The sequence below is a fragment of the Equus asinus genome, chromosome 18, assembly GCF_041296235.1.
Source record: "Equus asinus isolate D_3611 breed Donkey chromosome 18, EquAss-T2T_v2, whole genome shotgun sequence".
In the NCBI taxonomy this organism is placed as follows: Eukaryota; Metazoa; Chordata; class Mammalia; order Perissodactyla; family Equidae; genus Equus; species Equus asinus.
The window spans coordinates 29693846-29708109 of NC_091807.1; the positions used below are offsets into that span (position 1 = coordinate 29693846).

Below are 14264 nucleotides of genomic sequence, written 5' to 3' on the forward strand. Positions count from 1 at the left end.
CTGAGTGCCTACTACATACTAGGCACTGTTCCACGGGCTGGGAAGACAGCATCCTGCAGGACAGTCAAGACCCCGTCCACATGCACCTTGCATTCTAGTGGAGGGTGACAGACAGTCAAGAGATTAATACAGAATATTATGTCAGATGTATAGCTGTACAAATAGATATACAAAGAGACATTTTTCCCTACAGGCTAAAGGGACAGAAAGTGACAGTGGACGTAGGATGGTCGAAGAAGGTCTCCCTGAGACGGCACTCTGCAAAGCCCTGAAGGCAGAGAGGGAGGGAGCCTGTGACAGTCTCAGAAAAGAGCCATTGGGGAAGGACAGGCAATGTAAAAGAGATGTCTGGAGTGTCCCCAGGACAGCAAGGAGAGCACCAGGGCAGAGTGAGAGGGACACAGGGTAGGAGAGGAGTCAGCAACAGTGAGAGGCTGGTCAACAGAGGAAGGAAGGGCAGAGCCACATCACGATGGCCTCGGAAATGGCTCAGCTCTACTCTATGAGTGGAGGAAAGGTCAGATGCACTCGTGGAAAGCCGCACACAGACCAAACCCAAGGCTAGTCCTGCCACATAAAGGCGGGCAACTGACCTGTAGCCCGAGGCGTAGAGGGACTCGTAGATGAGCTTCATGTGGTTATTCATCAGCTTTTTCACGATGTTGGTACCCACAACATGCAAATGGGAAAGATCGCCTGCTGTCCGCAATAGTATGGCCTCGAAAGCTTGAAATATTAATAGCATCTGCAAAGACAGAATGGAAACACTTATGAATCATCTTATCTCTTTTCCTCCTCTACATACATGCTGCTCTTATCTTAGCCACAGTCACTTACAAGTATAAAACCTTTGACTTGCAGAATTAGGCCTACCCAGATCCTGGGCCAAAGGCAGGAAGGCGACAGCTTAGCAGGATGCCTCGCCAGGCCCCAGGCTCTGGAATTAGTCTTGCTCTCAGAGTCAATAGACTGTAGCTTGCTTACAATTACACAAAATGAGATGAAGAGAAATTTCTACTAATGATTGGGCCTCACTCTCTTGAGGATATTCAGGTGTACAGTGCTACGGCAATAACACTGAGATTTCAACAGGTTCATAAACATCCCAAATTTTGAATCCTTTGGAACCAGAAAACAACAGTCAACTCAATAAATGTCTGAAACTATGACACACAGGTTTCACCTATTTCTCTCTTGTTAAATCAAACCATATCAAACCAAGTGCATTCAGATTAAGATCTATGATCCTTTCTTCTGGTATTATTCACCAATAAGAAGTTAGCGCTTCCTACTAAAATGCTTTCAAAGGTCATGATGCAAAAATGAATGCATTCCTACAGCACAAGGACAAAGCATCATTTTCTGTGGAAAGCTGGTAAAGTCTTGGAAATTTACATCACATTTCTCTTCATCGAGCTTAACACAATAGTAGCATTAAGGCTTTATTCCGTTCTTCAGGCCAGGTAAGGAATAACATACTTCACTTTCAGGTCGCTTCTCCCCACTCAGGAGCTGGAAAATCTCCGCACACTCAACAGAAATCTTTATGTACCCTTCCACAACGTCATATACATCTTCTCGTGGTAGCTTCTTGGCAGCAGAGACAAATGCTTCCAAGGCTGAAAAAGAGTTATGTTCAAACGTTAACAAGGACAGTCTCCTTAGAAACAATCGCAGCCAATACTGTGACAGAGGGAGATTTCTGGCGGGAACATCCAAGCGACTGGAACTGCCACTTGCTGAGATGGAGAACACAGGAGCAATGTGGAGACAGTGAGATCAAGAGTGAGGACACGGCCTTTTCTCTATCGCCAGTTAAGTCATGGGCAACAGCTTTCAAAACAACTGGTTTGGAGCAGAACCCTTCCTGATCCATGGACCGTCCCTGAGGCTGACATTGATCCACCCCTGAGCACCCTCTGGGTCTTTAGCAATCTGCACTTGTCTCCCCTCCCTCCCCACAAGTGAAGGGGGTATAATCAGAGAACAGATAAAGAAAATATGGTATATCTATAAACAGTATTGTATTTTGTATTATATGTATAATATTACTGTGTGTGTGTATATATATATAATGGCATAGTATTCAGCCTTAAAAAAAGGAAGCCCTGCCTTTTGTGACAATATGTGTGGACCTCAAGGGCAAGAAGTGAAATAAGTCAGAGAAAGCCACATCTTGTATGATCTCACTTATATGTGTAATCTAAAAAAGCCGAACTCATAGAAACAGAGAGCAGAATGGAGGGTGCCAGGGGGTGGGGCTGGGGGAAACAAGGAGATGTTGGTCAAAGGGTACAAACTTCCAGTTATAAGATGAGTAAGTTCTGGGGATCTAATGTACAACACAGTGACTATAGTTTAACAGTACTGTATTATATACTTGAAAGTTATTAAGAGAGTAGATCTTAAATGTTATCACCACAAATAAAAGGTAATTAAGGAAATGGAGACGTTAACTAACCTTATTGCAGTAATCATTTCAGAATATATACATATATCAAATCATTACACAGTACACCTTAAAATTACATACATTATACGGCAATAATATCTCAATAAACCTGGAAAACAAAACAAAAGAACAATAACAAAAATCTTCCCTAATGCCTGGCTGCAAACAAAACCCCCTAATATCCATCAATTCCACCCCCCTGCCTTCCAGGGAGGCGAACCTATCACAGGAAGTTATGAGAATACACCAAAAGGGAGAGAGAATCCAAGACAGAGACCAGAGTCAAGCACAAATCCAGCCTCACAGAAGGGATTCACGCTTTGACCCAATGACTTCAGCTTTGCCACATCTCTCAACTACTTTACCTGCACCCATCACCTGTCAACCAGGGGTGTCCCAACGAAACCTGTTCAAATGATGTGGCACCTGAACGTCATGGCGCTCTCGGTGCCAAATCATGAAATATGCATACAATCTTTTAAATATTTAAACATGCTTTTTCTTCTGCCAGAAAGGTTTCTGTCCCCCTCCCCCAGCTCTGCTGAAAAGCCACTTCCCGGGGGAGCCTTCTGTGGTCTCCCAAATTCGGTCCCAGGCCCTCAGGCACCCTGTTTCTCCCTCTCTTTGGAGAACTTAGCCTAGAACGGTTTGTGTGACTTTGCTGGTTGATCTTTCCCACTTGACTATTCGTAAGCTCTGCAATGGCACGGCCCTTGTCTGATTTTTACTCACCATTTTCTCTCTACCTTAGCAAATAACAGCCCCTAGTAAATAATGAATAAATGAATGAAAAGCACAATTCTGTGCTAAAGCTAGTATCATCTTCCTAACACTGACTAGCAGTTGCAGGTATCAAAAGCTTGCTAACAAAACCTGTGGGAGAAAAACTGGAAATTGAGGCTATTCTGGGTATTAACTTAATTTCTTTAACCTGGGAGAAACACTGTCACTTTTCTCGTGACATTCTGTTGTGTTTTTTCCTGATAACCTACATACTTTCTAAAGGACTATGAGGAGTTGGGAAGGGTGGCCACACTTTTCAAAAGTGAAATTACAGAATCTGCTCCATATCAGTCAGTCCCTAGGCCAATCTTGGTCAACTGACAGGTCCCTGTGGTGGCTTCAGCTTGTCACACGTTATCAGGCTAGTGAGTGTGGCTGGATCAAAGCTATTGAAAATAGTGCCGACAGCCACAGTAGCAGCAAACTGTCTCACTGCACAGCCAGAGCTGACACACTCGGGACTCGATAAACATTCGTCGTGCGAACGAGTAGTACATTTATTCACTTTCCTGTCAATTGCAATACCCAGGTTTCAGAGCTGGCTAAGGGATGCTGCCTGGGCGAGGGAGGCGCGCAATCGCAGAGAACTGTCACAACCAGGCAGGTCGCGCCCTCTTGCCGTCGCTGACAGCCAGCCCAGGACACGAAGAGCAGCGCACAGTCCCACCCAGGCCCCCTGGACGCCCGATCACCCGGGCCTCGGTTTCCCCTCTGCAAATCCGGAGGTGAGGCTCCGACCCTCGGTGACCGAAAAGCTGCAGAAAGGAGGGTTGTGTCTGGCACACGGACGCCCACCCTGACCGAGGCCGGGAGGCGGCTCGCATGCACGTGCTCCCGCCCGGGTCCGCCCCGCACTCACCCGGGCCCGCGCCCTGCGGGTCCCTCAGCTGGGCCTTGAAGCGCACGCCCGTGAGCTCTTCGGTGCGGCCCCGCTTGGCTGCGCCCGCGGGGGAAGCCGTTCCGTCCTGGCCGCCCGGGGCCTTCCTCTTGGGGACCCCCATGGCCGAGAGGGTGGGAGCGCGCCAGGATCCACACACCCGGGGACCAGGCAAGACGACAGGCGTGGAGAGCACCCGACCGGATCGAGCCCACACGCGTGCTGGAAGAGGCGGGGCGGGCGGAAGAGGCGGGGCCTCGGGAGGGAGCCGGCGGAAGGGGCGGGCCCGCGGGGGGCGGGACGGGCTGGACGGGCGGAAGGGACGGGGCCTGTGGAAAGGGCGGTCTGGCGGGGAGGCAGCGGTGAGGCTGCGGGGGCGTGGGGTCAGGAGTTCCCGGTTGGTGCGGCGGTCCTGGCCGACAGTCTGTGACACCTCCGCCCAGCCGCGGCGGGGAGAGGCCCATCGGGGCAAGCCTGCTGCCCCTGGCGGCCCTCTCGAGGGGCTTTGGCAGGAAGAACGCCCAGATCCTCCGCTCCCGGAGGGCGCAATCCCCGGGGCGTCGTAGCAGCACAATCAGATCAGGTCTTGACCTGAGGGCGCCCCAGTGGCGCCTCTTGAACTTGCTTGACATGCAGCGGCATCCGATGCTTTGCCTATTCGAGGCCCCGCGGGCTGGCTGGGAGGGTGGATGCCCCTGGCGAAATGCCAGGCGGGCGGATGCGGGGCGGTCCTCGCTGGGGCACCCGGGCAGAGGGTCGTGCGGGTGCCCCTAACCCTGACCCTTAGCTCGTCTTACAGCCGAACCAGGCCAGCTTGTCTGGTGCAATGTCGCCCCAGACTGACCTCCTTTCGGCCATGCAGGGTGGGAGGAGAGGATCAAGTGAAGTAACGTCTGTGAAAACCCTTCGTGGATAGCGCATCCGCCTCCACACCTAAGTTCCTGACATTAAAATGGAGACAGCAAAGCCAGCCCTACCTAATCCTTGGGCCTTGTCCTGAGCTGAGAAAATGATGCAATGTATGAAAAACTGCTTGGACGGGAAAAAAGTACTGTGTGTTTTTGTAAGATGTCATTAATTGACTTGAGAGTCTCATTAAATGCTCTCAAATAAAATGGAGGTATAAATGAATGAGTAAAACCAGGCTAGTGCATTTTTAAATACGACATCATCAATACTTGGTTATGTGTTCAAATAAATCATGAACCAGCTCATTAGATGGGTAATTTGGTGATTCCTGGAATTCTCTATCAGGTTGTCCTCTGGTCTGAGGAAATACTGTCTCGTGTTCTGTAAAAGGATGTGCAGTGAGCATCTGAGGCCGTAGCGTTTTATGGCCTGTTGGGGTTTCAGAGTCTAGTAGAAAAGGCTCGTGGTGTTGAGTCTGAGCCTCTGGCCTGGCACAACTATTGAGCCTGTGGAAATGCCTGTGTTGTAGGCAGGTCAGACAGAGAGGGTCACCCCAGCACATGTGAGCTGATGGAGCAGTATTAAAAGACAGGGATATGTGGAAAATTCAGGCTGTAAAGAGCAATACTCTTAATAGTCAAGACAGAGACTTAATTCTGACTAATTGTCCATGCTAGTGCTCTTCTGTGTTTAATTGCCAACCGCCAACTTTGTTTTCTGCCAGGGTGGACCTGATCAAAGAGGCAGCAGGGAGAGGTAGCAAAACCATTTCTGCCATGTGACCTTGGGCAAATTATCATCTCTCTTTATAAAAACAGAGAGGGTGAGAGAATTTGCCAGCATTACTTACCTAATAAGTGGTGGAGCCACTCATTTACTGTATCACAACCCAAATAGGAACAAAGAAACAGAAGTTGTCAGTGTCCATCCCAGCCTTAGGCAGAGACATACCTGATGAGGTATGGCTCAGAAGTACAGATGGATGCTTCAGACTAGGCCACCCGGATGCCATGAATCACTGATGCCAGGTCACTAACCCCACTTGTTCAGATACCAGGCTCACCAACCAACTTTCTGGATAGTGACATGGCTTTCTACATAAAAGGCCTGCTTGGAGAGAAAGGACCTTATTTGCCCCCAAGAACATTCTGGTCTATTGACGATAGGCATCACTGTTCCTGGGCCATTCTAAGCTGGTATCCACTTCGGGGCCTTTGCACTTTCTGTTCTCTCCCTCTAAAACTCTGCCCAGACCTCATGTGGCTCATATTCTCAATTCATGTGGGCTCTTCCTGTCCATCCCTCACTCCCTATCTTCTTACCCTCTATTTTCCTTTATTGCCTTTATCACCTGTTGGTGATAGTAAACATTCATTTGTTTGTCAAACTCCTTTACTAAAATGTGCACTCCACAATGGCGCAAACCAGAGTTAAGTGGCCCATTCTCACTGCCTAGAACAGGGCTTGGCACATTGCAGTGCTTGATAAATATTTGTTGAATAAATAAATATCTATCTAAATGAACGCATAGACTTGAATCTTGAGCTTGGTTAATGTCAATCTGTCCTAAAAGGCAGGTTGACCCTTGGAATGCTGTCAAAAAGCCTCAGGATAAATATTTTTGAGGCTACAAGCTTATGAACTGGCCCCAGACTGTGGTAAACTAACCAAGGGAAGTGTCCAATCTCTAATAGCCAACCAGTTCATCTCCAGTGGGCACACTTCTTATTCACACCTGTTATGTGCGTGTATTTATTCATTCCCATTTCAATCTTATAAGTTTAAATTCAAGCTCTGGAAAGGGGTAAAAGGAGAAGCTCAATCAGAGCCCATATCAAGTTCATATTAAAACATGTTACCACGGACTCTCACAATGGGAGAAATGTACGTTGCTGTACACAAGATGAAGTTGTCTTGACAGTTTACTCTGCATTATTTCATCTGGAAGAAAGCTCATTGATGCAATCACTTATAGAGGGAGAGGTATGGAATTCCTTTCTCTGTTCTGACACAAGTTTGAATCTCTTTAATGATGAATGTTTTAGTGTGGCATTTACTGAGATCAAGAAAGTTCCATTATCTGCTTGTTTAGCAGTGAGAAGAATGAAGCATTTTTTCAAAGACGGATGCCATGAACTCTAGTGAAGGACGCTGTATTCAGAGGCTAGAAAAGATAGATAAACCTATAGCTTCTCCTCAGTTCGAGTCAACAAAACACCAGCATCCACCAATATCTGCTATGGTGTTGCATTATACAACCAACCATAATAGATTCCAAAAAATATAGTACAGTATACCTACCCCCAGGGGTTTGAGTATCATTGAGAAGATGGCACACCTAATAAGGTCAATAGCAGTAAAGAATTTAACCAAGAACCCGAGATGATATGAGACGTTATGAGGCCATGTGATATTTACCAAATGAATGATCAACAGACATAGCATATTAGTATCATCCAGGTTAGATGGTTGTGGGCTTCTTACTGAGGTGATAATAAAGCAGAGAAGAAAAGAGAGGCATCAAATTTGCTTTTTTTTCTCCTGTGAGACAAAACTAAAGAAGAGTAGAAAATGTTCCCCTCTCGTCCAATATGGAATAAACGAGTTATAAGTGTGAAACCAGTCTTGATAAAAGTCACAACATAAGTAAAATTTGTCTTAAATTCCTGCTCGCCCACCTCTGCACACACGTATACATGGCGCTTTCTTGCTGTCCCCGTCTTCCCAAACCCCCAACTGCTACAGCTTTCCCAAAACTCATCTTCCTGGAAAATACCTTTTCCAGAATTATTCCTTTTCCTACCTCCCTCCCTATGCTAAGTCCACCCTTCCTCCATAACCTGTTCCTTCACAAAAGCCTTTTTAGCTAGCCATCAGAAAATGAAGAAATTGGATAAATTCACCATAAGCTGTTGGAGAATAATAACAATTTGCAGCCAACTCATGAATGTTTTCATACTTTCAAACAGGACACTGGGAGGTCACAACCCCTCAAGTGAATTTCTAGTAGATGTGTTTTAGTCACTGTGGCATTGAATATGGGCCGGGGGAGGGGGTGTCAGGGGTGGGGGTGGTGGGAACAGGCAGATCATGGACCAGGAGAAGAGGAGCTTCTGAATATTGTGCATAAATCTGTCTGTGAATTCCAGCCATTATCCCATATGTTATATTTTATAATTAGGGGGCATGCTTCAATTTTTAAAAAATATTCTTTCACCTCCATTTGAGAAATATGCAGTGATCCTGCTAGGACAATGCCTACAAGAGCCATATCCTCCATAAATATGTATTATGTTTATGACCAGGATCTCAGACTGGACTACTCAGAAATACGAGGTTATTGAGTTGATGGCCCTAGTCTTTAAACAACAAAATGTAGCAAAATCCATACCCAATTTATAGACTAAAATATCAGATGACAAATTTCAAAGGTGTCGTGGAGTCTGGTCTACCATCTTAATCACTAGACGGAAATATGAGAAAACACAGAAAAACTGAATAACAATATATTCAAATTAATAGACGGTAAGAAAGCGTTATACCTACAGAGAACACGTGTTCTTTTTAAATAACATGGAGCAGTCATAAAAATTGACCACATTCTAGGTCACAAAGGAGGCCCCAGTAATTCCAAAAACTCATCATCGTACAGACCATGTTCTCTGACCATAAACCAATAAAATTAGACCCAGATAATAAGAGGATAGGTTTTTTAAAATCCCATAAGCCTGGAAGGGGAAGAATAACTTTTACCAAGTAATCCTTGGAAAGCAAAAGGGAAATTATGAAAGACTTGGAATGCAACAAAAAGAACACTTTATAGAGCAAAGTCCGTGGGACACAGCGCTTAGAGGAAAATTTATAGCTTAAAATTAATTTATCAGAAAACAAGAAAGGTTGAAAACAAATGAGCTAATAATTTATGTTCAAATCAAAAACTTGGAAAAAGTACAATAGAACCAACCCAAAGAAATATGAAAGAAAGAAAGCAGAGATAAGGACAGAGATCAATTACAGAGAGAATGAAAAAACAGTGAAGATATTCACAATCCAAAAGCTGATTGTTTTTCTTTTTTAAATTAAATAAACAAATCTGTGGCAAGATTAATGGGGAGGATAAAAAGAAAAGATACATTAAAAAACAAAATATAGAAGCAAAGGGGGAAATCAGTACACAAACATAGATTTTAAATAGTAAAGAATATTATAAATAACTATTCACAAAAACTTTCCAAACCAAAAGAAATGAACAAATTTCTGGAAAAGGGTAAATATCCCAAAATTGGCACAAAAGGCACTGGAAAATTTGAATAGACCAACAATCACTGAATAAAATGATATGATCATCAAACCTTTCCCAAAGAATAGCTGATTTTTCAGGTCAGTTCTAGCATTCTTTTGAGAAATAGATAATCTTTACCTTATTCAGTTTGCTCCATAAAACAGAAAAGAAGGAAAGCATCTCAACATCTTTTATGAGACTAGTGTAACTTTAAATACAAAACCAGCTAAGGATAATACAAAGTAAGAAAATGATGGACTTATTTCACTTATGGACATAGAAGTGTATAAATAAAATATTAGCTAACCAAATCCACACTGCACTTAAAAAAACCCATGAAATACAAGGATGGTTTAATATCATTTCTACATTTTTCACCACATTAATGGACTAAAGGAAAAAATCAATTATTACCCCAACAGATGAAAAGTGGCATTTGAAAAAAAATATCTATTTATGATTTATACATTCACACAAAATTAGCAATAGAAGGAACTTCCTTAACTTGATAAGGACTATATGTACCAAAACCTGCAGCAACCATCATGGATAATGGAAAAACTTTTTAGATGCACATAAATTATGACCAGGAACATTAGGAAAGACAAGGATGCCCACTATCTATGCTACTATCTATTACCAGAGATTCAGGTTAATGAGATAAGGTAAGACAAAGAAATAAGATATAAAAGAAGTAGAAGAGGTAAAACTGTCATCTGCTTAGAAAATTTGACATAAATATAAACTAAATAAGAGTTTAGCAAAATTGTCAGATATAAGATCAAGTTACTAAAATCAGTATCATTATCTCTATAGTAGCAATAGCTAATTTAAAAATATAATAGAAAACAAGACACCATTCACAAAGGAAAAAAAAACCCCTGTAAATATCTCAAAATCAAACTAAAAAAGACTGTGCATCACCTGTGAGGAGCAAATTGTAAAAGATCTGACTAAATAGACATCTATGTTCATGGAAGAACGAACGTCTTCACATTGTAAATTTGGTAACTCTTCCTAAATTAAGTTATAAAACCATTGCCACTCCAATGAAAATTAAGAAACTCAAAAATCATGATAAATTATGGCAATAAAAAGGTCCATGAATGCCTAAGTCAAAAAGAATAAAATGAGTTTTCCTTATACTGCGTGAAGACATGTCTCAAAGTTATAACAATCAAATTAGAATAGTAGTGATAAAAGAATAGACAAATAATCTAGTGGAACAGAATACAGACCCCAAAACAGACCGATGTCATAGAGACATGGGTTAAAAACCCTGAAACTGCTTTCTATGTATCCTGGAGTGGAACAAATAAGTTAATGGAGGGGAGATGATGGGGGCCCCAGGTTACTCATTGTTGGAGTAGGAAGTTACACATAAGAAGGTAAGGCTAGGGCCAGCCCTTATGGCCTAGTGGTTAAGTTTGGTCTACTCCACTTCAGTGGCTCAGGTTCGGTTTCTGGGCATGGAACCACACCGCTCATCTGTCAGTGGCCATGCTGTGGTGGTGCCTCACATAAAAAAAAAAAGAGATTGGCAACGGAGGTTAGCTCAGGGCAAATCTTCCCCAGCCAAAAAAAAAAAAAAAAAATAGGGTAAGACTAGAATGAACCCTGTGGAACTGGATTAGAGTTGGAGACATTGATATAATCTCATATTTAGCTCAATAGAAATAGAGATGGATAGATACAGAAATAAGTATAGATATGAACTCTACCTGGGTTTGTACAGATGCATATATTTCCCAGCTCAGTTCACTGGTGGGCCCTAGAAGCAGTGGCACTCCAGGAGCAATGAGCACATCTGGTGCCCAGATCTTGGTTTCTAACACCATTACCAAATAAAAGAAACCAGGGCTCCTCGGAGAAACGACTGATTCTAGGGCTGGGTCAGGGCCCTAGATAAAATGAGCCCAGAGCATCCAGCAGCACCAGAAAGTAAGAAATGCTTAAAATATATATATATAAGGGATATATCAAAGGGACACAGGAACCAACCTGAAATAATTCCCAATGGAACAATTTGAGTGACAAAATAATTAACATAGTATTGGACTATAATCTAATGTATAAAATAAATATATATAAATCTATGCAAATATAAAAGATGACTGCATAAATAAACAAATGGGTGAGAAGATCTTCCTTACAAAGTAAGATTCCTTACAAATCTTCCTTACAGAAGTAATCCAAATAATATATGTAGATACTTCCTGATCCGAGAGGTGGAGCTTAATTCATACACACCCACCTCCTTCCCCTGTGTACACTTAGTGATGAGCTTCCAAAGATTAGAGTATGAAAAAGGAAAAATGGTAACTTTATAGCAGAGAAACACAGCAAAAACTATTTTAACCACATGATCAAGGTTATCACCACCAATGATAAGCTCTGTTGCTATGGTGTGCCCTTGACATGCTATGATGAGAAGTGCATTTCGCCTTTACAGTATCCTTCCTCAGACTCATAACTCCAGCCCAATCATGTGAAAGACATCAGACAAGTGTAAGTTGAGGGACTGTCTGCGAAATACGTCACCTGTGCTCTTTAAAACTGTCAAGGTTATGAAAAACAAGGGAAAACTGAGAAACTGTCACAGTCCAGATGAAACAGGGAAACATGACAACTAAATGCCCTGTGATCCCCTGAAATGGATCCTGGAACAGAGCAAGGACCTAGGAGAAAAACTGGTGAAATAGAAATAAAGTCTGGAGTTTAGTTAATATCAACGTACCAATGCTGGTTTCCAGTTTATTTCTTACAAATGCACCATATAAGCAGGAAAAATATGGCCATTAGATGAAACTGGATGAAGATGTACAGAATCCCTCTCTCTTCAACTTTTCTGTAAACCTAGAATTACACCAAAATAAAAAGTTTATTCAAAGCCAAACAAAGACATGCACATATAGGGACTTGATATATGATAAATATGGTACCACTTTTTCACAACTTTTGCCACCAGAACACGGGTGTTGTGAAAACCACTGCTGAATCTAAGCCAAAATGGGAAAGGAAAAGACTCAAATCAACATTGTTGTCATTGGACATGCAGATTTGAACAAGTCTACCACTGCTGGCCATTTGATCTACAAATGCGGTGGGATCAACAAATGAACCATCGAAAAACATGAGAAGGAGGCTCCTGAGTTGGAGAAGGGATCCTGAAGGGATGCCTGGGTCTTGGATAAACTGAAAGGTTAATATGAGTATGGTATCACCATTGACATCTCCCTGTGGAAATTTGAGACTGGCAAGTATTAAATGACCATCATTGATGCCCCAGGACACAGAGACTTTATCAAAAACATCATCACAGGCATGTCTCAAGCTGACTGTGCTGCCCTGATTGTTGGTGCTGGTGTCAGTGAATTTGAAGCAGCTATCTCTAAGAATGGGCAGACCCATGAGCGTGCCTTTTTGGCTTATACACTGGGTGTGAAATAACTAATCGTTGGTGTTAACAAAATGGATTCCTACAGCCAGAAGAGATACGAGGAAATCATTAAGGAAGTCAGCACCCACATTAAAAAAATTGGCTACAACCCCGACACAGTAGCATCTGTGCCAATTTCGGTTGGAATGGTGACAACATACTGGAGCCAAGTGCTAACATGCCTTGGTTCAAGGGATGGAAATTCACCCATAAAGATAGTAATGCCAGTGGAATCATGCTGCTTAAAGCTCTGGATTGTATCCTGCCACCAACTCGTCCAACTGACAAGCCCTTTTGTCTGCCCCTCCAGGTCATCTGCAAAATTGATGATATTGGTACTGTCCCTATGGGATGAGTAAAGACTGGTGTTCTCAAATCCACCTTTGCTCCAGTCAACGTTACAATTGAAGTTAAGTCTGTTGAAATGAATCATGAAGCTTTGAGAGAAGCTCTTCCTGGAGACGATGTGGGCTTCAATGTCAAGATCGTGTCTGTCAAAGATGTTTATCATGACAACGTGGCTGATGACAGCAAAAATGACCCACCCATGGAAGCAGCTGGCTTCACGGCTCAAGTAACTACCCTGAATCATCCAGGTGAAATCAGTGCTGAATATGCGCCTGTCAGGGATTGTCACACAGCTCATATCCTTGTAAGTTTGCTGAGCTGAAGGAGAAGATTGATTGCTGTTCTGGGAAGAAACTGGAAGATGGCCCCAAATTCTTGAAATCTAGTGATGCTGCCATCGTTGATATGATTGCTGGCAAGCCCATGTGTGTTGAGAGTTTCTGTGACAGTCCTCCTCTGGGTCACTTTGCTGTTACTGACATGAGACAGGCAGTTACTATGGCTGTCATGAAAGCAGCTAACAAGAAGGCTGCTGGAGCTGGCAAGGTCACCGAGTCTGTCCGGAAGGCTCAAAAAGCTAAATGAATATTATCCCTAATATTTGCCACCCCTGTCATCTTAATCAGCGGTGGAAGAATGGTCTCAGAACTATTTGTCTGGATTGACCATTTGAGTTTAATAGTAAAAGACTGGTTAATGACAAGAATGCATGGTAAAACCTCCAGAAGGAAGGGAGAATGTTTTGTGGACCATTTGTTTCTGTGTGTGTGTGTGTGTGTGTGGCAGTTTTACGTTATTAGTTTTTAAAATCAACACTTGTTAATGGAAACGACCAAAAATCTGTTGCAGAACTTTGAGATCCGTTAAAACAAAGTTTAAGGAGGAAAAAAAGCGGCACCAAAAATCAATGGGAAAAGGATGATGTTTTAGATTACAAAGCACAGCCACAAAGCCCTCCCAGCCTGCTGTGCGCTGCCTTTTGGCAACAGGACTTTGACTTTTCTCCCTCCAGAGAGGGAGTTGATTTCTCACATGTCCGGGAGCAATTTGGATTTCGAGGTCTCCAGAAGCAGCCCAGTGCCAGTGCCACAACACTGTCATCTTCTCCTCATTTGACATCTCCTCTCTGAGTATTCCTGGCTTGCTATATTCAATTGTGACAATTTTGTGCATT

General features: G+C 43.1%; 1 protein-coding gene and 1 pseudogene across 4 annotated transcripts in view; one reads left to right on the forward strand and one right to left on the reverse strand.

The window, feature by feature from the left end:
• The window catches only part of URB1 (URB1 ribosome biogenesis homolog), a 76268-nt gene extending 71920 nt beyond the window's left edge, over window positions 1-4348 (reverse strand). For all 4 annotated transcript variants that reach the window (XR_011495377.1, XM_014827590.3, XM_070488758.1 and 1 more), the window contains exons 1-3: window positions 4095-4348; window positions 1480-1619; window positions 594-745 (exon numbers count right to left, since the gene is read on the reverse strand). Coding sequence is in view for 3 of the 4 variants with exons in the window: in XM_014827590.3 (XP_014683076.3) it covers window positions 594-745; window positions 1480-1619; window positions 4095-4236 (434 nt within the window). In the remaining variant the exon portion in view is untranslated. The remainder of the gene's footprint in view (window positions 1-593; window positions 746-1479; window positions 1620-4094) is intronic.
• A 7964-nt stretch (window positions 4349-12312) lies between these two features.
• LOC106822403 (elongation factor 1-alpha 1 pseudogene) lies at window positions 12313-13675 on the forward strand (annotated as a pseudogene).
• The last annotated feature ends 589 nt before the right edge of the window (window positions 13676-14264 follow it).